We start from the raw sequence: 26,628 nt of genomic DNA on the forward strand, positions 1-26,628 counted from the left end.
TACATATTATTATTTTCATAAAACTTAGGAACAATATTTTTACTTTTATTGTAATTATTTATATATTATAAAAATAAGGGTTAAGTTATGTTTTTAGTCCCTATAAAATTATCAAATTTTATTTTTGGTCCCTACTAAAAAAAATGACATATTTTGGTCCCACAAAATTATTATGCACGTAGTTTTAGTCCCTACTGTTAAACCGATGTGTATTTTTGAATGATTATTTTACATACATATTTAGAACGTTATAAAAAGTTCCTTAAAAAAAACTCAAAATTTGATTTCTAAGTCAATATTTTCATTACTTTTATCAATATCTTTAAAAATTTTAAGAATTCATATTTAACTCTCCCTATTTTAAAAAATTCTAAAGTTTGATAAATAAATACTTTATAGTATTCTAAACATGTGGGAAAAAAATAATTCAAAAATTTAAAAATTAAAGGATAATTAAATAGTTTTCAAATTTTTTAAAAATGATAGGACTAAAACTTCATGCATACAAATTTTGTAGGGACTAATATATGTCAATTTTTTAATAGAAACTGAAAAAAAATTTAAAATATTTATAAGAACCAAAAACATATTTAACCCTAAATTTAATCAGTATTTTTAACTTTATTTGATCATTTAATCAATTAGGACTCATAATTTAATAAATAGTTAATATAAAAAAGTTTAAAGAGAAGAGCGCCTACAAATCAATTTGGTCCAATCACCGTTAATCGTTAATAGGTCCTATAAATCAGAGACAATCACATTAAATTGCTTCTGATAAAATATTTGTGTAAGACAAATGTCAAACCTGTTATATAAAGTATTTGAAATTGACTTTACTAACCATCACTACGGGTACAAAACAAATATAAAAGTTTTGAAAGTAATTTTAAGTTAAAAATAAAAGTGATATTTTCAGCCCAAAATACTCTAGAATATATATAGTAAAGGAAGGGCAACGAAAGAAGGTGTTTTATTTAGTTAGAGGGAATATATGTGGAAGAAGGCAAAGAAAAAGTGAGCGGTTGGTTAAGAAACTTGGGTAGGAAGCCTCATGTTAGATATTGAGATAGATCTCACATCACCTCACCACAGAAATTGCTTGAAATGGAATAAAAGTGATTGATATTATATTCGATATATATGCTTACACGCACCGAATAGTGAGTGAATAAGTGCCTATTACTTGGACTTCAATCTTGCTCAGTTTCCAACATTGAGAGATGTATTGCTTCATGACACATGACAGACCTCACCCCTCACCCAACTCTGATGCTACCCTCTCAACCATTTCTCTCTTTTTCCACTACCTCCAAGAAATACCCTCACCCTCGCCACCACATTCTCACACCACAATATGGCTAAGAGATCAGATTTTGCACAGAAGCTTCTCGATGATCTGCGCCTAAGGAAAGAACGAATCGCTTCTACTACTTCACATTCCAACAACTCTAACCAATCCCACCATTTACCTATAGGTACTAACACTTTTCATTGCTTCTTTTATTTCAATCAATCATTTTTCTTAATTTGCTCTCTGCTATGATATTGAGTATGCTATATCAGTTGTATGGAGTAATCAGATCCCTAACTTTAACTTATTTAATCATAAAGATCAACAAATTCTATTCAAAGCACTTAGTTCAAAATTTAAATTGTCAATTTTTTTTTTAATGAAAACTATTAATTCAAAAGAGGTGCTGCCCTACCATATTGCAAGTTTTCACTAACATCACAGGCCTGCAATTTCATTTTTGTTTTTCAACAGCTAGAACTAGTTAGTTCCAACATATACCTGACTAATGTGACTCGAGTCTTAATTTTTCTGTTAAGGCAATGATTTACTAAACAAAACATTAAGAGTACACTCGTACTTGTTCTTTTCAGTACTTTAAGGTATGAAACATAAGTTCTCGGTGGATAGTAAAAATATGATTATAATATCTAATTTTGGCAAAATGTTAAAACAGATGCATATGCTTACACCAAGCAAACCTACAGAGGGTCGACAAATACAAGAGCAAATGAAATTGTAAGTAATGTTTGGTGTTGCCTGTATAAATACATAAATAGCAATCAGTATTATGTTGTGTTGGTGGTTAAATCAAATTGTTTGGTGTCTGTGTGATGTCCTTCAGGTTAGTTCCAGATGTGGGGAGATGGTGAATAGGTCTAGCAGAGGGCAGAAATCATTAAAGAATGGAGGAGAGTTGTCAAATCAGATTATTCCATACGGGAAAGCCTCCTTTCAGAGTAATGGAGGGAAACCAAGGAGGGCCGATTTGTCTTTCACCAATTCAATTCTGGGTTTCCTTCACCAAATTCAAAGAGGAACAATGGATAGAGGAAGCAACTTGGACAGGCAACTAGCTCCAACTAGCCGCACCCTCTCTCATGTGCAGATAAATGAGATATCTAAAGGTGCCCAGAAACTAAACCACATATTGAGAGCTTGTTGCTCTACTGGCATTAACATGGATACATATTCATTACATTTTGCAAAGGAACTATTACAAGGAGCTATTGATTTGGAAGAGTCCCTTGGGATGCTAGTTGACCTGCAAAAAAATTCAGAGTTTATGATCACCTCTCAAGCGCAGAACAAAAATCGAATCACGCTATTAGAAGAAGAGGAGGAGGAGGAAGAGGATAATGTAGAGGATCAGAGGTGGAGGATGGAGAGAATGCAACTGGCACGTCCAACTTTCTCATTTGACAACCAGATGCAGAGAGCAATTACCATCAGCAACTCTAAGGAAGCCAGAAAGATAAAAGTTTCTCAGCAGAAGCGCTTATCAACTAACACTGTTGGAACTGCTGATATATCAAACCAGACGGCAGACAAGGGAAGGATTCCAAACGTAATAGCCAAACTAATGGGGCTTGACAACCTTCCTGAGAAAAAAGATCCAGGTAATAGTAATATTGCATCATCCAAGCACTCTGCCAAAGGAAGCAGCAGCACTACACTGAAAAGCAAACAAACAGACAAGTTGATCAAAGACCAAAAATTGGCGGTTGGATCCTTCAAAAACCTGATGTTTGGTGGTGCAGATAAAAATTTGATCCTCCAAAATCAAAAGGCTTCCTATTATTCCAAGTCTGAGGTGGTTGGAGTTAAACCAACATTGAAGGACTTTGACAAGGCCAGCATCATCAACGGTTCTCCTCGTCATGTTGAGGTGATGACGGGAATGAAACAGGATCGTCAAAATAACAGTGTCACGGTGAAGGGAAGAAGCACCAAGCGCAATGATCCGGTTCAAAATCTAAATAATATGCACGAAAGAAGACCACAAGTTAAACCTGCCATTCAGGTTGCAAAAGAAGGACACACGACTACAAACAAGCACATGCAGATGAGCAATGAAAAAAAGTCTCAGGATCATCTCGTAGTTCAAAAGTCAATACTCTCCAAAGGTGGAGCAAGTGAAATGACACCCAATTATTCATCAAAACAATCCACCGATAATGTTCAGAAGAAGAAGCACCAGTCATCCATAAACCAACCCACACCTTTCAAGAAATCAAGTGATGATCATGTTCTAGTTGCATCCAATGAGAAAGTAAAAGAAATTACTAATAGGAAGAAGTCTTCCCCAAGATATCAAGAATTAGAACGAGCTAATGGAAGGCAAACACTCAAGGATCATAAATTTGCAGCCAGCAAGAAAATAAAGCCTGAAAAGATGGAACAAATGTTAAGTAGAAGAAATGGACAAGAAGCTAGTGATAGAGCGTCTTGCAAATTCAATGTCTTGAACGGAGCAGAGCGAAAAAGGTTTAGCAAGTCCATAGAACATGAACTGCTTCCTCCTACTACCTTGCACAATTCTGGCAATGGTAGAGATTTCCAAGAACCGACCAATGATTTGGTAAGCACTGATTGAGTAATGAGTAGGGTCTAAAGCCGTCAATTATTTTCATGTGAACAGAATATAACTCAAACAGTGCCATGATATGTCTTTCAGAAACTAACATATATAGTCCTTTGTTGAACTTAATTTGATTTATAGCAATACCAAGATGTCAAACCGGCTGCACTCAATTTGCCAGATCGAGCTGTTCCTGAGGCACCGCATGAGGGATTCAAGACTAGTGGAGTTGCATATCATAAAAGTAAAACAAATGGTGAGTATAACTAATTTAACACAGATGAATGAAATCAACTAGAGTTCTAGATTTTACCAAGTTTGTTTAATATTACAGGAGTCCTGGAAGATAAAATGGGTGTGAAACTACAAGATCAAAATATAAGCATCCAACAACCATTAACAGAAAGTGAAAACCGCCTCAAGTGGATTTTGGTCATGAGTCAATTATTCGTCAACACTGCAGAAGCACTTTTCAGGCTAAACATTCCGTTTGGTATTCTTCGAGGTGGTCGTCAAGACAGTCAAGACCAAAGTAGCAAACTGATATTAGATTGCGGCTACGAAGTGATGAAAAGAAAAGGGATACGTCAAGAACTCAAAGTTCATACTTGTTCAAACATATCATCAATCACAAGTACTGTTAACTTAGTAAGATCCCTAGATGACTTGGTTAGGAAGCTGAATGATGACATGGAGAAGCTTAAATTGTACGGAAGGAAAGAAAGTAGCCAAGTTGATGGTGAGGACTACCTGCCTAAGATGCTTGAACATGATGTCCATGATAAATGTCCAGACATAGACTGCATGTGGGATTTTGGTTGGAATGATGAAACGTTTGCATTTATCGAAAAATATGATGTTATAAGGGATACGGAAAAGCATATCCTTAGTGTACTAGTGGATGAAATCACCAAAGATTATTGCATGTTAAAGTGAAAATTTTACCTTTTTATGTGATCATGTTATTTTGAATACAATTTTGGTTGCTGTTTGTAAATTGGAACTGGTAAGGATTTCATAACAGAGAACTTTCATTTTAAATTTAATACACTTCTTATATAATGATTTGTTGACATTACATTCAAATCCAAAGACAACGGTTAGTGTTGTGTTGTGCACCTCTCAGCCTATCCTTCTGGGAGGAGAGGCCTATTCGCTTAATCGCTTGTGGACACAAGTGGTGGTGAATTCATTGTTTGTGAGTAATTTATAGGAGGAAGCAAAGCAACTTACTGGTATAAGATATGCTTTGGTAAATAATTTTTGGCTAAAATATGGTTTTTGTCACGGCAAAATTTAATTTATACCCTTGTTAACCTGAAATTTTTGACTCATCTGATTAGTTTGAGATTGTCGACTCAAGCATATTCGACAAGAGTGGAGATCTGAGATAACAGATATAGGGTAAGTGCAAATAGCCAAAATATGTTTTCGATCACAATATGTTTTCGACCCTAGCAGAGCGTTTGATTTTGTTTGAATTTCAAATTATTAAAATATGGTTAATGTATAAATGATACTTCCTCACTGGTTTCATTTATAAGAAAAAATTCACTTTTTAAAAATATATGGAATAAATATTGTATTTGGACAATATCCAAATACATTATCAATTTAATATATTTAAAAAAAAAATTCTTATAAATAGGACAAAAAATAATGTATAATTAAGATTTTAAATGTATTCTATTATTAGAATATATGTGTGGTAATTTAATTGGATATATCTTAAATGGCAGCCTAGGTCTGACCTTTAAGTATGGTCGGGTGATCCGGGAACATTGATCATCTGAGCCTGAGCCTGAGCCTGAGGAAGCAGATCAGAAGCTGAAGCAGCAGCAGGCATTGATGGCATCATCAGGCAGCTTTGAGTTTATGAGTGTCAAGACATACACACCTCCTTCATGGGCATCCCACCTCGACCCTATTCCTTCTAATCTCATCTCTCTTGCACATGTAAGTTCTAACTTTCTTCTTGTTTTTCTAATTATTATCATAATCCCTAATGTTTGTTTGTTTGTTTGTTTGTTCTTGTTTAAGCTTCCCACTCCAATTCACAGATGGAACCTTCCCAATCTCCCTCCCAATACAGAAGTCTGGCTCAAACGCGACGACCTTTCCGGAATGCAATTGAGTGGAAACAAAGTCAGGAAACTGGAGTTCTTGATGGCCGATGCTATTGCCCAACGTGCTGACTCTGTTATTACCGTTGGAGGCATTCAAAGCAACCACTGTCGTGCCACTGCCGTTGCTGCTAAGTATTTGAATCTCGATCCTTTTCTTATACTCCGCACTTCTAACCACCTTGTCGACCAAGACCCCACTCTCACTGGCAATCTCCTTGTTGAGCGTTTGATTGGAGCTCAACTTCACCTTATATCCAAAGAAGAATACTCTCAAATTGGAAGTGTCGTAAGTATCTATCTCCTTTCTCGAATGCAATTCATTTCTCAATATTCAATTGCTGACCTGCTTTGTCTTTCTGTTAGACTCTTGCCGATCTCCTCAAACAAAAGTTGATCAATCAAGGGAGGAACCCATATGTTATTCCCGTTGGCGGTTCTAACTCTCTCGGAACATGGTAACTCGGAGAATAAAACTTAACACTATTTTATCTTCAATACATTCTCACACTCATTAAATTACTCTATTCAGGGGTTACATAGAGGCTATTAGGGAAATTGAGCAGCAGATTCAAAGTGGAACAACCAATCTCAAGTTTGATGATATCGTTGTGGCTTGTGGCAGGTGATATCATTGAATTCTCTTGATATTAGAGTAGCTTCTTTCCATAACAACTTTCAGGCATTTTATAATGCATCATGTATTCTTGAGCAAATAATGAGTATTATGATGAAAGAACATTGTCTATTCAGTCATCAAGTATATTTTCATCTAATAACAACCTACTACATTTGTCTATTTTCAGTGGGGCCTCAATTGCTGGTTTAGGGCTGGCTTCATCATTGAGTACCTTGAAAGCAAGGGTATGCCTTCTGCTTACAAGACACATAGTCCACCCTTTTACATGATGCTTACATCATTTAGGTGCTTCCTGCAGGTGCATGCATTCTCCGTTTGTGATGACCCAGATCACTTCTACAACTTTGTCCAAGACTTGCTTGATGGCCTCAAAGCCGGGGTTAACTCTAGAGATATTGTCCACATACAAAATGTGAGTGTATTGTTACTATACTAGTGAAAATATATGGTTTAAAGATGTATATGATTCTTTTCATGAAAAAATATATACATAATGCTTCTTATTGAGAAATCAATGATGACACTCCAACAAACATAATATGCTTGCATCCATAACACGGACATGTCTGTGGTCTGAAAAACTTGCTTCATCATCTGGCTTAGCTATGTTTATTTATTGATGACGAAAATTTAATTGTTTACAGGCCAAGGGTATTGGCTATGCAATGAACACTTCTGAGGAACTTAAATTTGTAAAAGAAATCGCTGAAGCTACAGGGGTTGTTCTTGACCCGGTATACAGGTATTTATTTAACCCGCCTTGTATATTTTCGTAGTGCTCTTTTGAATCCATTAAGACTACTGTGTCTTCCCTATTATTCCACAAACAAAAGGCCATCCATTGTGCATCACACGAATATCTTGCTCACAAACTTATTATAGTAGGATTGGCTCTCTACTTAACAATTCCTTATTCACAGTTCCTTGGTAAGTGTAACCTATAGGCCATGTTTTGATTGAATATTGTTTATTCCTTGTCAGTGGTAAGGCTGCTTATGCAATGGTGAAAGATATAAATGAAAATCCAAAGAAATGGGAAGGGAGGAAGATCCTGTTCATACATACGGGCGGCCTCCTAGGATTGTATGACAAGGTTGATCAGCTGGGTTCTCTCGTAGGGAATTGGCAGCGAATGGATGTTAGTGAATCTGTTCCTAGGAAGGATGGAACTGGAAAGATGTTCTAGATACTCCTCCTCAAGTTCAAATATGTCATTATAAATAAGTGACTCGGCTATGTTATTTGTTAATAAGACGCATATATATATTGATTTTGTAAAACCATCTCTGAAGTCATGAGAATAAAACGATGGTGACACTATCATTATGTTTGGACGTCTAAAGAGTTACAGAAGAAAATATCAAAATTAACTTTTCACATTTTTTTATAAAGCACAAATGAATTTAATAAATTGAGCAAAAAAAATAATAAATTACAAGTTAATATTTGACTGGTTTATTAGTTTTTTTTTCATGTTTGATTTATTTAATGGTGCTTAAGATTTTATAATAAAAAAAATTCAATTTCTCAATATATTATATGAATGTTTGGAATGATATTATGTTTACATATTTTTTATAAACTATTCTAATTAAATATTATAGACATTATTTTTGTATATCTTTACAATTTACCTAGAAAACTTAATTTTCAAAATTATAAAGTTAGAGAAATTAAAATTTCATTGCAAAAAAGAAAAAGAAGAGATAAATTAAGGAAATAGTTAGTGTATCCACTTGTTATACTTTTTGTTTTTTTTATTAAACTATAGGAAACTAATATACAAATTCATAAACCAATTGATGAATTATTAAAGAAAATTGATAAATATGTCGAGTAAGAATGAATATATACCAACCTGTTTTTTCCTTCTTCATTTTATAAATTTAATATCACTAGTCTCTAAAAAATTCTCACTTATCAAATCTATGCTTTTTTATTAAATCAAACATCCAAGGGTTACATTTTATGACAAATTTCATTTCAATCAATCATGTATGTTTAGTTTTACAATATATTTCAATCAAAGGTGTGCTTTGTAGTACACGAGGAGGAGAACTAGGAGTCTTTGCCTAACATAATACTTCAGTAGATTTTTCTAGTTTTTATATTTAACTTATTTATGTTTATTTAACTTAAGAATGACTCAAACTTGATTTATATAAATAAGATAAGATAAGATAGAGAAATATATTATCCGTTAATGCAGCATGAACTCATTTGCAGGCAAATCTGTAATGCAATTCATAAAACCAAACAATGCTCCTCTTTGCACTAACAAACAGATGTATATGCAATCTGAGTCTCAAGTTCCATACATTATCATCAGCTTTGCTTTTTTTCTTGACTGCTGCTCCCAACCAACATAGGTGCAAAATTGGATACTCAACAAAAATATAGCCTAAAATAGTTATTACACAACATGTACAACACCCAAAATGAAGTTTCAAGATGATATAGGTTCGTAAGGGTAAGACAACCAAGGGTGCTTCAGAGCTTCGGATGCAGCCGGCCTCTTCTTTGGGTTGATCTCAAGCAAATGACCAACAAACTCAATAAACCCTTCGTCTCCCATATGTAATCTATGCCTCAACGATGTCTTTTTCGGAATCAAGTATTCTAACCTATTGCTTTCTTGTACATTATTATTATTATTATTATTATTATTATTATTATTATTATTAATAAACAACTTACTTACAAACACCAATTTCAATTTAAATTAGTTAAAATGCCAAACATGTAGAATTCTTACCTGATTCCGTTCATAAAGCATATGATTTTTGGTGAAGTACTTGTATGTATCACATCCTTTTGCAAGCATACTTTGATCTATTGGATCAATTATCCCGATAATACGAGCAAGTAATGTTGTCGGTGAATCGCTTTGGAAGATAACCTACAACATTGAGGATACAAAAAGTCATATATATTAACAAACAAACAAAAAAGAAAGAAACACTCCATAGAACAGAACAATTTCTGCAGCTGATTTCCTCCCAAAACAAATATTAACAATCCTGCAACTGAGGTATCCCGGGATTGATTGACAGGTTAAACTCAGCAGGTCATTCACATAAGTTTAATTGCGATTTTAACAACAGTGATATTGAAATACAGTAGTTATTATCTATTATTCTTACATTGCACTATGCCAAAATTGTGTTTTAGCAGCACATCAAAGACAGCGCTTTATGGAAGAAGCGCTGCTATATGTTTCGCAAAAAACAAAACTAAAAAACAAAGAAAGAGAGCGTTGTTATATGAGGGTCCTACGAAAGCGCTTTTATAGAAAGCGCTGCTAAAGGGCTAAGGCAGGTGAACTGTAGGAAGCGTTTTATGTAAAGCGCTGCTATATGGGGCCCTAAGCCAGCGCTTTTGAAAAGCACTGCTAAAGGCCATATTCACTATACACCTTAAAAAGCGCTTTTCTCTGAAAGCGCTGGCAAAGCCTATAGGGGTTTAGATTATAATTAAAATTAAAAAGATTCAACACAGGGATCGAACCCCTACCCTTATAGGGGTTTAGATTTTATTTTAATTTAAATTATTTTAAAAAACAATAATTAAAACTGAAATTAGAAAACAATCTCTTTCACTGAAAAGCCCTAAAAAGTTCAGACTTCAAATCCAGGTTTTCTTCTTCTTCGTTTCCTTCTCCCCCGCCCTTCATTCCTTCACCGTCACAACCCACTACTCAAACCCTTCCAACCCAAAACTCAAACCCTTCAATTCCTTCACCGTCACAACGATCTTCTTCTTCATCGCAACAATGTCTACATCGCCGATCTCCCCAAATCCCTCAACTACGGCCTCCTCAACCGCTACTGGTCCTTTGATGCCGACCGTGAAATTCGATCCACCAATTTGGGTAAAACCCTAGAAATTCCACCGTATCCGGAGAACCCAATTATCAAACAGTATAGTGCGGAGTACTGGTCATGGGGGATCTCATGACTCTTCCTCAATTACGATCTGGGTCATTTGCAAAACGGGTTCTTGACGCACGTGACGCTGATGTGGTCTTTGTTCCATTTTTCCCTACTCTCAGCGCTGAATTGCAATTGGGTACGGCTAAAGGAGTCTTCAGGAAGAAAGTTGGGAACGAGGATTATCAGAGGAAGAGGGAGGTTATTCATTTTGTGAAGAAAACTCCAGCTTGGAACTGTTCCGGCGGTTGAGATCTGTTAGAACAAGATTTGTTCTGATCAATATTCTTAGTTTTGATGATAACAATGTATATGAATTTTGTATGAGATAATGTGGTACTCTAATACTACGCAATTTCCATTTCAGGAATTACATAAAGAGTATGCACAAAATCAGCGCAAGAAGCACTGTCTCAGAAGGTTCAGCATGCAACATCAGAACATGGTATGACAAGACATCAGAAGATGGTCAAGCAGAATCAGAACATGGTCTATGGAAGCATCATAAGAACTTGAGATCAGAAGCAGAAGCACTGAAGTTCTCATGGTATCACGCTCAGAAGCACTTCAAGGTCAGAAGACAAGAAGATGCTCTGCACCAAGCTGTTTGACTCTGATGATATTCAAACGTTGTTTACACAAACATCATATCAGAAGCAAGTACAAGATGGCAGGCTACGCTGACTGACAAAAGGAATGTTAGAAGCTATTAAAGGCAACATCAGCAGACACAGCGAAAGCAAGGCTCGAGGTAGTTGACAAAAGAGTGAAACATTAAATGCAATGCTGTACGGATTACGCAAAGCATTAAATGCTCCCAACGGTCATCTTCTCAAACGCCTATATATTGAAGTTCTGATGAGAAGCTGAAGATAACACTTGCGCAAATATACAGAAACGCTGTCAAATTCAAAAAGCTCTCAAACTTCATCCTCAACCTCACTACATTGTTGTTGTAATATATTAGTGAGATTAAGCTTAAACTTAAGAGAAAATCACAGTTGTGATTATAGCTTTATAAGAAGCATTGTAACTCTTAAAAGAATTTGTTTACATTAAGTTGTAAGAACTAGAGTGATCAGGTTGTTGATCAGTATACTCTAGAAAGTCTTAGAGGGTATCTAAGCAGTTTGTTCCTAGAGTGATTAGGTTGTGATCAGTATACTCTAGAAGACTTAGAAGTTGTCTAAGTGGAAAACCATTGTAATCTTGTGTGATTAGTGGATTAAATCCTCAGGTGAGGTAAATCACTCCAAGGGGGTGGACTGGAGTAGCTTAGTTAACAACGAACCAGGATAAAAATCATTGTGCAAATAATTTTTATCTTACAAGTTTTAAAGCTACACTTATTCAAACCCCCCATTTCTAAGTATTTTTCTATCCTTCAAGATCATGTGTTTGTTCTCAACTGTATGTTTTCTGTGCGTGCGATTTGCAACCTCGTTTGTTGTTATTAAGAGTGTTCAAGGTGTTGAGTTTATGCATTGCTGGAATAAGGGTTTTTAGGTTAATGCTTTGTATTCTTATTGATTTATTTGTGTTGGAAACAATGAGAGATTAGGGGAATGTATGTATAGAAATAAATACATTGTCGCGACCTAAATACATCCACTAGCATCATAAAAATTGATAAATTGGCTTGTTGATTTATTTATGAGTTATCTGAACGTTGTATGAAACAATGTTAGCAGCATGGATGAGACTAAAGTATCCTCATATTGCTATTGGGGCACTAGCATCTTCAGCTCCAATTCTTGAGTTTGAAGATATTGTTCCACTAGAAACTTTCTATGACATTGTTTCCAATGGTTTTAAGGTTAGTTAGTCCGCAAGTGAGATTGTCGTCGTCGTTCATTGCTCTGTTAGTTGTACATGCTATGAATTTATTTATAGCACTAACAATTTTATTTGTATCATTATAGCGCGAAAGTTCCACTTGTTTAACTATATAAAACAGTCATGGGATGAAATAGAATCTAAGGGTCAAACTAGCGATGGCCTTGAATTTCTGAGCAAAACATTCAACTTTTGTCAGTAAGCCATTTTTTCCAAGAGTTGTCTCTATTTCTGCATTACATGATTGTGAGTTATAATAATATCTATATTATTTCAAGTGTGTTGATTTAGTTAAAATTTCTTGAAGGAAATTAAAGAGCACTGGAGATTTATTCGATGGGTTGTAGTCTGCATATAGTTATTTGGCTATGGTTAACTACCCTTACCCTTCTGAGTTTATGAAGCCTTTACCTGGACACCCTATCAAGGAGGTAAGATTTATTTCATCATAATTTCCTTTTCTGATTTTTATGATGCTACTGATAAATTGATTTAACTAGTGGATGATAAATTGACTATAAGGTCGAGATATGTGGAAAGTGTATCTTGACATGAAAGAATATGTTGCCGCTTTAGCAAATTGTCGCGACCCTTTTCAAAGGGACCAAGTATATTTAGTGCAGGTAACATTTATTTGCATTTATTGTGACTTCATATAGTTTGCTTGGCAACATAAATTCAAGGTATTTTATACCATAACACCGATTTAGTTTTTTACTAGAATAGTTTATGGTGCAGGCTGAAGCCGCGTTTTCCTCCAAAGATTATTTTAGAGCTTCATCTTTCTATGCCAAAGTAAATTCTCTTTTAAGTTGATTACATTATGCCGCTTTAACTCCTTCGGACATTGGCTCATGCATATGCATATTCCCTAAATTGTCTTCTTATTTGCAGGATGCTTTGTTTTATGGAATTAACATTTGGCTCATGCATATGCATATTCCCTAAATTGTCTTCTTATTTGCAGGATGCTTTGAGGACTTTCTTATTGCGGAAGCTTAATGCACTATGTTGTACAAACAGCTTTTGTCCCAACAATTAAAGTGCTTTTGTTGTATAATGTGGATATAAATCTTCAGGACAATGTATGGTGAATTGTTCTAATACTTAGCTTATCTATTTCTTATACTTTTGTGGAGCACTGTTTGAAAACTTAATTCAGTCGCTATGTCTTAGGATGGCTGGAAACCATTACATCTTGCAGTTCAAACTCAGGGAAATGATGTAGTAAAGCTTCTGGTGATTAAAGGCGCTGATAAGACATTAAAAAACAAGGTAATTGTGTGGTTGATTATACAAAATTGTGGATAGTCATCATTCTTTTTTACTTGTTTACACATTTTTTCACATTTGTTTCCATGGCAAGATCTTTTTACTTCTTTTGTTTGATGCCAGTAAAAATGGGCGAGTTATTGTGTAACACCCCACACATAATTGACTAGTATATTATGCATGAAACGTTAAAATTGATATTGAGTACATACAAAAGCCAAATACATAAGAAGATCTACATTGAATAAGACATGGAAAATATACTAAGAAGCATAATGCATGAGCCTTCAATGGATCTTGCACAGCGGAAAGATAAGATCTGACGAGGTCTTCGAGCCAACACCACTTCAAGCCATCAATCCGAACCTACTATCTGCCAAAAGCTACTAAACTGCACCTGAAAAAAATATAAGTTGATTGGGGTGAGATTACTAAATCTCAGTGAGTCCTCCTATCCTATGGGTCCACTCGGTACTACAGGGTACATGCATCAAAACCGAATCCACCATTGATTCGGGGTTATCCTCACACCCGGTACAAGTACGGAGAAAACAAGGAATCGTCCACCATAGGACTCATCATATCCCAGGTATGTCACAAACAAGTATGCAAAACCCGTATCCATATACGGGGAATCAAGAAGTGAAATAAACCTCGGCTAGATTATGGAACGAACGCACCCTCGATGAGTCCACCCATGCCTAGTGTCAAGGGACTTGTACAAGCTCACTGCAAGATGGTTAAACGGGTTCGCACAAGCCTAAGTGGCCGCGAGATGACATTAGCCTAAATGGCGTCATTGTCCCATTAACCTTCTTCACGCAAGTGGGTTACACCGAGTACAAACCGCCACCTTGACGCATGGTCCCACCGGGCGAAAGCCTAGTATTAGTCTACATGACTTTACTAGAGGTGAGTTACAATCATTATGTAATAGCCTACATGGCCACATAACCCCACCATACCGTGCACGCAAATGTGTCATCGTCAATGAGTATAGGCCCCTCACGGCACTCACGAGAACACTACAACGGTAGCTCAGGTGCGCGACCTCTGATCATAACATCGGACTATTCCACGGACCACATGATCCAGGATAATACCTTACATCATAGTAAGAAGTATATCCCAACCTAACCCCCGGCCACTTCGATTCAAGCATACGTACACGCATCAAGTGTAATATCATAACACAAACCAATCCGAATGTTCAACCAAAACATTGGACATCAACATAGATCCATACTTATCTCATCAAGGTAATCAAAATCAATCACAATTGAATAGACAAGGAATTGATGAAATAAACTTATCCAACATTAGGTATAATATTCCACATAAACAAAATGAATGGAATTATCGGTAATGTGTGTCATAAAACACCACTCTTCAGACATTCATATGCATATTAATAATTAAGGAGGGGTCCGATTATGATTAGAATCTGAAACTGCCCTCAGGGGAAGGAAAAATATAATTCTGCCCAGCACTGACCGCTTAGCGGCCTGTAAGCGGGCTTTCCAGGGGCGAACCTCAACTGTTTCCCCGCTTAGCGGCCTCACGTCCGCTTAGCGGGCTCGCGATTTCTATTTTCTTCACAACAGCATCCTCCGCTCAGCGGGCAAACTGGGTCCGCTCAGCGGAACCGCGAATTTCTGGAAAAATGCTCAGCATCCGCTTAGCGGCCTTAGCCCGCTTAGCGGACCATAGCAGACACAGAAAAATGCAGAACTCATCAGTTCTGTCCTGGGGTATTTTAACCCCGTGAATCCACCTGCATGCACGATTTGAAGATATATCCAGCCAACAAATAACAATTAACAACCAACAAATAGCACAATTATCATGTTAGTGTCATGGATTTATAATTATTTCTCACAATCCCTAAACCCCAAACATGCAATTCCCATGATTTTCCCCAAAGTCTCTAACTAAGGACTCACCATGTATTTAATGGAGGTTATGAGAATACTCTTGCTGCCATTGAACTCTCTCTTTGACCAACACTTCACCTCTAATATGATCAAACCCGTAATCACTCTTGTACTCACTTTCAGCATCAATCATCAATCTTCAAATGCGTTTATCTCCACCAATAACCAAGCTATGAACGCGAACCATAGGTGCAAATCGAAGAGAAATTCGTTAGCTTTCCAATGGGACCAGAGTCGTTACGATCGGAGTTACGAGTTGGGAGATATACCTGATTTAGTGGAGCTGTATCAATAGTAGCGAAAATGGAGCTTGCCTCATGAGTTCTTCTTTCTTTCCATGTTCCTATGCTCTCTCTTCTTCAAAAATTCTGACTTGGAAGGAATATAGTCTTTACTACCACTTTATGACCATGCAATTGAAGAATAATACCCAACTTACCTTCCAACTAGGCCATATCTACAACAATGCCATTTTGTTCATATCCAACCAAATCCCTTTAATTCTAACTAGTCCACTTGTTCTCATAATAATTCTAAATAATTAACATAAGCCAATATCAATATGCCTTCTAATCATCACTTAACCAATTAAATGATAATTAACTTATGTCGGAGGATCGGGGTATTACATATTGGCACATTTACAAAGACATTAAGGGTCCACTTTTTCCAACTGTTGCTGTTCATAGCCAGAATGAAGAGTATGTTGTACTGTTTTTTTATTCTTGCCGTTTAGAGTGGCTGCATGCTTCTTTATCTGATTCATTATTTATGTTGCTGATATAAAGTTAGATCTCTATGTTCGGTTTATGCGTATGAAGGCAGGAGTAGCCAATTGAACTAAATTACATCAGACCCCTGTCATTCAATTTTTACACTCAGACTGTGCTCGTAGTTTAACATATGCACACCAATTTTAATCATCGTTCTCTTTTCTCATCTCATAAAGATGAACAAGTGTGTGAATAACGTTTGACGACAAAATAAATGACATAAGACGATTGTGAGATTTTGGATCGAACTCTAGTATGGCCGAAGGGTAGCTTCTTGGTTCGACAGGGTTAAGCATGAAGTCGAAGGTTGTTCACATGCTTGTGTCGAAGATGCTAGGGTTGTTAGCATGTTAAATTAGGTTTTAGTGTTTAAACCCTAATTTGTTAAGTTAGCTTGTTTATTAAGTTGACTTGTGTAATGGGACTTGTGGAAAAAGCCCATTAGTTAGTATGTTAGGTTTTATTATAAATAGCATACTAGTCTCTCATCATTGCTAAGCTGCAAATCCTAATTTAGGGTGAGAGAGGTTATTTGTTATTCTTGTAAACTTGTAATCTTGTTTTAAGAGAAAGTAAAAGAATAGCAGTTATAACCAATTCTTGTGTTCTTCTTCTCCCCTATAATTCCCTATTATACTTTGTTATTGGTATCGTTTTTCACAACAAATTGGTGCGGTGAGCATGGAGAAGATGCCGTCAACAAAGTATGAGATTGAAAAATTCACCGGAGTGAATGATTTCGGTCTGTGGTGCTTGAAGATGAAAGCCCTACTGGTTCAGCAGGGTTGTTTGGAAGCGTTGAAGGGAGAGGCAGCCGTGAATGCTGCATTAACGGCAGCGGAGAAGACAACTATGATCGAGAAAGCACACAGCACAATTTTGTTGAGCCTTGGTGATAAGGTTCTCCGGCAGGTATCAAAGGAGACGACGGCATCAGGGTTATGGGTGAAACTTGAAAGTTTGTATATGACCAAATCGCTGGTAAATCGACTCTACCTGAAGCAAGCTTTGTATTCATTCAAGATGATTGAAGACAAAGTATTGGCTGAGCAGTTGGATATGTTCAACAAGCTGATTCTTGATCTTGAAAATATTGATGTGAAGATCGATGATGAAGATCAAGCGCTGTTACTATTGTGTTCTTTGCCTAGATCACATGCTCACTTCAAAGAAACTCTCTTGTATGGAAGGGAGTCCCTGACGTTTGAAGAAGTTCAATCAGCCTTGTACTCTAAGGACTTGAATGAACGAAAGGAGCATAAACCTTCGACTGTTGGCGAAGGTTTGGCCGTTAAAGGAAAACTCTTACGAAAGAATGGTAAGTTCGACAAGAAGGGCAAAAGCCAGTCAAAGTCTTACAGTGGCGAAGCATCTGGCATTCGATGCTATCATTGTAAGAAGGAGGGTCACACAAGAAAGGTGTGCCCTGAACGCCTGAAAGATCATGGAGGTAAGGATAATGGCAATGCAGCCATCGTTCAAGATGATTTTGAATCATCTGATGTTCTTGTAGTTTCAAGCAGTGACTCGAGAAGAGAGTGGATTATGGATTCAGGTTGCACTTGGCACATGACTCCAAACAAAGACTTGTTCGAGGAATTATGTGATCAAGATGGTGGATCAGTATTGCTGGGAAACAACAAGGCTTGCAAGATTGCAGGTGTTGGATCTGTGAGATTCAAGCTCCATGATGAGTCAATAAGGTTGTTGACTGAAGTCAGGTATGTTCCTGATTTGAAGAGAAATCTGCTTTCTCTTGGTGAATTCGACAAGAAAGGATATGTTTTCCAAGGAGAGAAAAGTATCCTAAGAGTCATGAAGGGTTCGAAGGAAGTCTTGAGAGGCGTGAAGAAACAAGGCTTGTATACCCTTGAGGCTGAAGTTGTAAGTGGTTCGACAAATGTTGTATCCACGAAACCTTTGTCGAAGACAGAAATCTGGCACATGAGATTGGGCCATGTCAGTGAAAGGGGCCTGGTCGAATTAGGGAAACAAAATCTGCTTGGTGGAGACAAAGTCGAAAAGCTGAAGTTTTGTGAACCCTGTGTACTTGGAAAATCTTGCAGAGTGAAGTTCAACAAAGTGCAATACACCTGTCGAAGAATTCAGCCTATCATGAGCGAACTAAGCACATTGATGTGAGGCTGCATTTCGTCAGAGGAGTAATCGAGCGTGGAGAAGTCCAAGTGCTGAAGGTTTCGACTGAAGACAATGCTGCTGATATGATCACCAAGACATTGTCGAGTTGCAAGTTTTTCCACTGTATGCAGTTGATAAAGCTGCATGAAGAAAGCTAGTTTGTTCCCTTGATGTTGTAGAGTTAGATCCAAGGTGGAGATTTGTGAGATTTTGGATCGAACTCTAGTATGGCCGAAGGGTAGCTTCTTGGTTCGACAGGGTTAAGCATGAAGTCGAAGGTTGTTCACATGCTTGTGTCGAAGATGCTAGGGTTGTTAGCATGTTAAATTAGGTTTTAGTGTTTAAACCCTAATTTGTTAAGTTAGCTTGTTTATTAAGTTGACTTGTGTAATGGGCCTTGTGGAAAAAGCCCATTAGTTAGTATGTTAGGTTTTATTATAAATAGCATACTAGTCTCTCATCATTGCTAAGCTGCAAATCCTAATTTAGGGTGAGAGAGGTTATTTGTTATTCTTGTAAACTTGTAATCTTGTTTTAAGAGAAAGTAAAAGAATAGCAGTTATAACCAATTCTTGTGTTCTTCTTCTCCCCTATAATTCCCTATTATACTTTGTTATTGGTATCGTTTTTCACAACAACGATGTTTTGGAGTTTCACTGTCCTCTAACAGGGTACATGTCATTTACCTTTGATCTAAAGGTATGAATATTTTTCTATATTTTGTTTATCCTTGTGTGTGTATGTGTATCCTATCACGCGCTGTAGCCAATGCAATTACAAGGAAAAATTATAACTTATTTATTGAAGGGATCAAACCTTTAAATTTACTTCCAACCTTGTGATTCAATATTGCAAAATTGTCTTTTAGCTAGCACTACAGTAAAGTATATTTTCGACTGTCTTAACAATTGTTAGCTTATTTTATTGCAAAATCTAGATTCACTTTTATTTATATCATGTTTATAATGTTTCTTAATATGGAGGATGATATTTTTTTGTCATTTAATAATTGACCAAGAATCTTATAGTTTATTCATCCAAAAGAAATAATCTTATAGTTTATGGTTAGTTTTGGTTCAAGATTCAATGACAGGCCTTCATGTTTTTATTCATAATTTGACAACCATGTTCAAGATTCAATGACAGGCCTTCATGTTTTTAATTTTTATTTGTTTAATATAATAAATATATTTCTCAAAATATTTGTGAGAATTTGAGATATGTCAAAATATTAGAAATTATAAAAATAATAGGTTTATTAAAAACACCTACGAAAGCGCTTTTTCAGAAAAGTGTTGCCTTAGGCTTAGATATGAAAGCGCTTTTTAAGAAAAAGCGATGCCTTATGCCAATATATGAAACCGCTTTTTAAGAAAAAGCGCTGCTTTAGGCCTACCTACGCCAGTGCTTTGGCCTAAATCAAAAGCGCTGCTAAAACCTATAGCAGCGCCACCTACAACAGCGGTTTTAAAGTCCAAAAAAGCGCTGTTGTAGGTCTTTTATGGCATAGTGTTGCCAATACAAAGCTCTGCCAAGATGCAGCCAAGTGACCAAATATCAATCTTCTTGTCATATGGAAGTCCCAAAATAACTTCAGGAGCACGATAGGACCTTGACTGAACATACGAGGAAAGGTGATTTGTCTCAAAACAACTACTTCCAAGATCAATGACCTTGATTTCACATCTGCTATAACTTTTAACCAATATATTCTCTGGCTTCAAGTCACAATGTATCAGTCCAAGGCTATGCAAAAATTGAAGTGCTTCCAAACACTGAATGGTAATTGACTGCACGAGGTGAATTCATAAGAGTTTTAGAATAACAATAGATAAGATGAACATTGGGCATTTTGATGTAAATGACACACCACAAACCTGCAACCTCGGCATCGTAAAGTAAACTTCACCCCCTGATTCTCTATTAAATTTATGAAACTCGTATAAGTTTGCTTTAAGTAGTTCACATACTAATAACAAATGTTCCTGCAGTAGAACAGGAAAAATAATGGAGTACTAAAATCAGCTGACCAGAATTGTGTTGAACTATTGATGAATAATGATTATTTGTGTGCCTAAGTTATATTGTAGTGTCGTCTCTTAATTTATATTTTCTTTTTCTTTGCAATATCTCAAAAACCTTGCGTATCGTATATAAAAAAGTGGATGGAAAGTTGTTTTAGTAATCACATAATTACTTTTCATTACAAAAAAAATTAATATTCTTTTTTAATGCAACATTAATTTTTATTTTTAATTTTTTTTTACAATTATTGTGTGATTTATTTTAATTTAATATCAATATTTGATATTTATGGTAATTATAAGTATATTCATGTTTACCAAAAAAAAGAGGACAACATGATTTTTTAAAAAATAATATTTTTATTACTTAGTGTAAATAAATTAATTGGTGTGAGAATAAAAGAGAGAATACAAAGAAGTGGAATAGATCAAAGACACATAAAAAAGATTAAAATTCAATGTGATGCGAGGATATCAATGCATTTCTTAATAGTAATGATCACGTGGGAAGATAGACTTATTATAACTAAGTTTTATCTGTTGTGACAGGACAACACAACACACATCTCGTGATGTTGCTATGCTTTCTTTTTGCATTAATATATTATATACTGTTATGAATAATTGGATGATTGTCTCCCAAGCATCTTATTCCTTATTTATAATATTGTGTATTTATTACATTGTGTGTATGTTGTCATATAAATAGGACTAACCTCATTGTAAAATATACACCGATAAAATAATACAAAATCATTCTATCTTTCTATCTTCCCTTTTATCTTATTTCTTTTTATTTTATAACACGTTATCAGCACGAAGCTTTGAGACTTAGGAGGTACTATTATTTACTTTATTTTTCTTTCATATTTTATATATTTTCTATGCGTTATTTATAAATATATTGATTAGAAAATGAAAAAGAAAATCAGTGATGATTTTCATGCATCTCTGATAATTTGCATGAATAATATTAAAGCATCCCTGAAGGATCGCAAAACAAATTATTAATATAGTTCCTGAAGAACTTGTTAAAGCATCCCTGAAGGATAGCAAAACAAATTATTAATATAGTTCCTGAAGAACTTGTTAAAGCATCCCCGAAGAATAGCAAAACAAATTATTAATATAGTTCCTGAAGAATTTATTAAACATCCTGAAGGATAGCAAAAGAAATTATTTATATAATTTTTGAAGAACTTATCAAATATCCATGAAAGATAGTAATAAGGATTTATATAGTTTCTAAAGAACTTATCAAATATCCATGAAAGATAGTAATAAGGATTTATATAGTTTCTAAAGAACTTATCAAATATCCAAATATTGAGATTTTATATAGCTCCTAAAGAACTTATCAAATATAATATTCAATTTTTATATAGTTCTTGAAGAACTTATCAAGCATTCCTAAAAAAAATGCAAATATTATTATTTTTATTAATAAAAGATTTGTGATTGAGTCCCTGAAGAACTACAAAATGAGTTCATGAAAAATTGAATAAAATGAGTTTATATATAGTTTTTGGAGAACTTAACAAATATTCTGAAGGATAGTAATGAGTTTATATATAGTTCCTGAAAAACTTATCAAATATCTCTGAAGGATAATATTGAGTTTATTATATAAAGCATCTCTGAAGGATAACATTAACAATCCCAGAAGGATTGCATCTATAATATTAACGAATCCCAAATGGATTGCATCTATAATATTAACGAATCCCAAAAGGATTACATCAATAATATTATCCAATTCGAGAAAAATTGAAAGAATAATATTGAATACCCTAGAAGGATTTCATAAATATTTTTTGTTATATTGATCTAAAAATTTGTAACATGCTCATAAAATAATTGTCATTTTAGAAGAATGACACAATTAATTTTAACGCATCCCAAAAGGATGGTTATAATTTTAACGCATCTCAAAATGATGCTTATTTTTCTTTGATCATCATTTATAAACTAATAATTTTAACGCATTTCAGAAAGATGATTATATTTATTTTAAATTATTGTTTATAAATATGTATATTATTCTAATTTTTTCCTCTAACATTTGACTGTGTTAGAATCTTCTTAAAATTGTTAGAATATAATTTGTTATATGTTTGAGATTATAAATCTATATATTTCACTAAAGAATTGGCTATATAATATTTATTTTTTTATTGTCTTTGATGATTGAGGCATTGTATATGTGTTTGATATTAAAATATTTTACTTGAATAAATTTTATTATGTATAATATATCACTTAATATATTTATGTATCAATTAGTCAATGTTATATATTTTATTGCTGCTATTTGATTTCTAAATTAAGAAACTTTTGTCAAATATTAAGATGTGTTTGATATTTTAACATAGTTTTTATATTGGTTAATTAATGTCAGTTGGTGCAACAATTTTATTTATATATTTTTTAAATTTATATTACATAGTTATAGTTTATAGTAATTAAATAATACAATCTTATTACTTTGACTCATTCCTTATTGACCATCACGCTTAATTAGTAATAATGTGGTTTCTATATTTGTATGAAATTTATTTAATTTTTATGATAAAATAAAATTGAATTGCATAGAATTCTTTTGAATAAATGTGTGTGACCTGAGTAATATTATTATGAAATAAATTTATATTTAATTTAAAGCAATTAAATCAAATAAGAATATGTATGTATTGTTTATGAAGATTTATTTATTAGATAATAATATGGTTGATTCAAACAATTTATAATAATTAAAATACATATATGTATTATTGTAAACTAGGAGTTTATAAATCACACTTAAGTGTATTGTTGGTAAAATTGGTTGGGTCATCTCGAATGTATTATGATGCGAAAATTAGCATTGAAGAACCTGAAGTTTCTTCAATCCAATAAGTTTTGTATGTTCCTAAAAAAAATTAAAATTTTATAAGTTGAGTTTTTATATAACATATGTAAGGTGGTATTTGTGAATCAATACACCAATCATGTAGATGATATAAATATTTTATGATATTAACTATTGCATCGACTAAAAGATCATGCATATGTTTGTTGTCTACTCACAACCAGAAGTTTGTGAAATTATTTTCTAAACTAAAAGATCAAGAATATGTTTATGAACTGAAAAACTAGTATTGAAGAACCGAAAGTTTCTTCAATCCAATAAATTTTGTGTGTTTCTAAAGGAAAATAAAAAATACGAGAAATTGAGTTATTGATGACATTAATTATTGCATCGATTAAAATATGATGCAAATATTTATTGTCTACTCAACACCAGCTGTCATACCCCAAAATTTGCCCATACTATTTCTCCTATTCAAATTCAAATCAATACATAAAACATTCTCCTATACAAGGCTCATAGACTAGGGTTTGGTTTGTTCAAAGGAAAATCGATGAATCAATGGTTCCAAGGCATCCTATATGGGTCTATGATACCCCACATTACTTCCATGACAAATCTCAGGTCTCAATTCAAAAGATTGATCACTCAATTGCTCAGAAAGTCAACAGTCGACTAGGTTGACCTAAAAGTCAACTGTGGTCAAAGTACAGTCAAAATTCCTGATTTTTTGTCAACATCCTTATTATGAAGTATAATTAACCATTTGATCAAGAATTGATCATGGTTCATCAAGAAAAGATCAGAAATCAACAAATCCAAAAACTTCTAAATTAGGGTTTTCATAGGAGAAAGTCAACTGAACTTTGACCAGCCATAACTCCTACATGGAACATCAGCAATTTCCCATCCAAAGCTCATTTTTAAGGAAATTGAATTCTCTACAACTTTGTCTCTCACATGCCAAGTCTAAAAATGCTTCACTTGAGAGATATGACTTAAAACATTATAGGTTCTTTTTGAAAGTCGACCAAAAGCAGTTTTTTGTCAAAGCCCATATCATCAAGATAAATTCTCCAAATGGAAAAAAGCTTCCAAAGTGGCTTGTAGAGGACATCTTGAGGTTTCCAAAAAATTCTAGAACTCCTCCATACCTCAAAAATTGAGGGAGATATGCCTTGTCAAAGTTGGGCGATTTTGAGGAGGAAAATGTGAAATAAAGGGCCTCAAAATGAATTTTCTTGCAAAGGGACCCAGCCTTTTTGGCCCAATCTTGTTCCTTATGATATCCAAGACATCCAATCCAACTCTCACGAATTAGTGAGTTTTATTTGATTTTATATGGATTTTTATTCATTTAAAAGTGATATAATACATATAAATCAAAGGGAAATCAAAGAATTAATTAAAGATATTATTTTGATCAATTTTAATCTTCAAATAACTCCATATTTGTTCCAAAATTCGTGGGATACAAGATTGGCAAGAGAAGATACAATATTGGTCAAAATGGCAAGATTTACATCAAAATATTCATCCAAAAAATCAAATTTCAATCAAGCAAATCACCAAGATTTGATGAATTTTTGTTGCCCTAGTTCAGTCACACATAAATAGAGGACTCATTCACATGCCCAGGGGGAGAATTCGGTCTAAAAAGAATCCTAATCAAGTGCAAACTTGAAGAAATTTTTAGAAACGTTTTTGTAGTTGCAGCCTCATTCAAGGAGATTTGAAGATTAATTGATGTTCATGGATCACTCCTGAAGCTGTGACGATAATTGCAATGTCCTAAGGCGCCGAGAATCATCACCACCAAGCCACGATTTGCCTTTCGTTTTTAATCTTCGATTTTGGTTATACAAGTATCATAAACATGTTTTGATTATGTATTCTTAACCGTGAGGCCCTATACAACGTGTCTGGATTGTTTGATTTAAGTATAAGCGCAGGAACACTCATCCGCCATTGTTAGGTCGTGAAGGTCCAAAATTAGGGCTTTGCGTTGGAGTTGAAATTAGACCGAAACAGGGTCATCATCGTGTTCGGCAGGTCAAAACGAGTTGATCTATGGCCTCACTTTGAATTTCCATTGCGTATTGCGTAGCTATGGTTGATAAGGGCTACAACCACGTTTAGGAACCGTAGGTAAAAGCCTTTGGGTTTTGCAGAATGTTGAAGGACAGGGACGAAGCCAGGGGCGCGCGATCTTGATTCAAAAATTCTGTTCATTTAATTTCATATATTATGCTTGTTAATTACCAGGTTAGCAGCGAATGGGCGGTGGTCTGGTGATGAGCGCGTTGGATATAAGTGTTTGATACGCAAGGGCAGGGGTTCGATCCCTGCCTCTTGCATTGTTTTGGGAAATTGTCTTTGCAAAATTCTGTAGGGCAATCAACAGTGCGCGTCCTCATCAGGCGTATGGTGTACCCTCGCTGGCTGCCATTAGATCTTCATAAGCGCTGATCAAAAGGATCAAAAACGCTGCCTCATGGTGTACCCTCAAGGAACTACCACACTGGATCATCCAGCTAAGTTTTCAATTTTTTTCTCTTTTATTACATAACATTGTTTTTTATTTTTAATATTGCTAATATTTTTATATATTATATAAAAATTTCTTTTTTCTCTACAAATTATAAAAAACTCTTTTTCTATCTTAACTTATTTTTATTTTCGATTATTCGATTTTTATTTTATTTATTTTAAAATAGTTTAAAAATTGTTTGAATTGTTTTTATTCATAAATTAATTGTGATTAATCAATTAAAATATATTTTGACCTTTTAAAGATCCATATTTTATTTTTAATCGATTTAATTAATTAGGTAGAAGACCAATAATTAATTAAATTCGATTGTTATTCAATTCAATTTTCACTCGATTTAATATTTGCGAGAATTTGCCCTACACTGAAAAATGTTATTTTTCTGTGTTCTTTTCAGGTTTTATTATCAGATGCCTTCCGATTACGCGCCACGCCTTTTACGAAGCTAAGTACCAATCTAATCCTTATCTTAATATTTTTATTTTTTATTTTAGGGTTTACCTTTAAATATAATGAACTCCGCCTACACTCAATTTTTTTCTGTTTGCCTTTGTTTTGCCCAATTTCAGGGTTGACCCCAAGGCTACCCCGAGACTGCCAACCATATCAGATCAAATCCAAAGCTAAGTTTTGTTCATATTTATTTTCTTTTTGCCATTTTTATTAAATTAGGGTTAACATTAT

General features: G+C 34.5%; 3 protein-coding genes across 3 annotated transcripts; 2 read left to right on the forward strand and 1 right to left on the reverse strand.

The window, feature by feature from the left end:
• Positions 1 to 1,088: 1,088 nt before the first annotated feature.
• LOC131603922 (uncharacterized) lies at positions 1,089 to 4,921 on the forward strand. The gene is made up of 5 exons (XM_058876395.1): positions 1,089 to 1,478; positions 1,971 to 2,032; positions 2,139 to 3,875; positions 4,017 to 4,131; positions 4,210 to 4,921. The coding sequence occupies exons 1-5, from the start codon at positions 1,358 to 1,360 to the stop codon at positions 4,809 to 4,811; spliced, it is 2,637 nt and encodes an 878-aa protein (XP_058732378.1). The 5' UTR covers positions 1,089 to 1,357; the 3' UTR covers positions 4,812 to 4,921.
• A 682-nt stretch (positions 4,922 to 5,603) lies between these two features.
• On the forward strand, positions 5,604 to 7,972 carry LOC131608209 (putative D-cysteine desulfhydrase 1, mitochondrial). Its single transcript, XM_058880130.1, has 8 exons — positions 5,604 to 5,831; positions 5,916 to 6,287; positions 6,365 to 6,456; positions 6,531 to 6,623; positions 6,805 to 6,862; positions 6,937 to 7,050; positions 7,283 to 7,380; positions 7,620 to 7,972. Exons 1-8 carry the CDS (start codon positions 5,724 to 5,726, stop codon positions 7,822 to 7,824), a joined length of 1,140 nt encoding a protein of 379 aa, XP_058736113.1. The 5' UTR covers positions 5,604 to 5,723; the 3' UTR covers positions 7,825 to 7,972.
• Positions 7,973 to 9,084: 1,112 nt separating this feature from the next.
• LOC131606022 (uncharacterized) lies at positions 9,085 to 25,751 on the reverse strand. The gene is made up of 5 exons (XM_058878308.1): positions 25,656 to 25,751; positions 20,399 to 20,506; positions 20,033 to 20,311; positions 9,397 to 9,537; positions 9,085 to 9,276 (listed from the first exon to the last, which is right to left on the reverse strand). The coding sequence occupies exons 1-5, from the start codon at positions 25,749 to 25,751 to the stop codon at positions 9,085 to 9,087; spliced, it is 816 nt and encodes a 271-aa protein (XP_058734291.1).
• Positions 25,752 to 26,628: the final 877 nt, after the last annotated feature.

This window comes from Vicia villosa, linkage group LG5 (assembly GCF_029867415.1).
Source record: "Vicia villosa cultivar HV-30 ecotype Madison, WI linkage group LG5, Vvil1.0, whole genome shotgun sequence".
Lineage (NCBI taxonomy): Eukaryota > Viridiplantae > Streptophyta > Magnoliopsida > Fabales > Fabaceae > Vicia > Vicia villosa.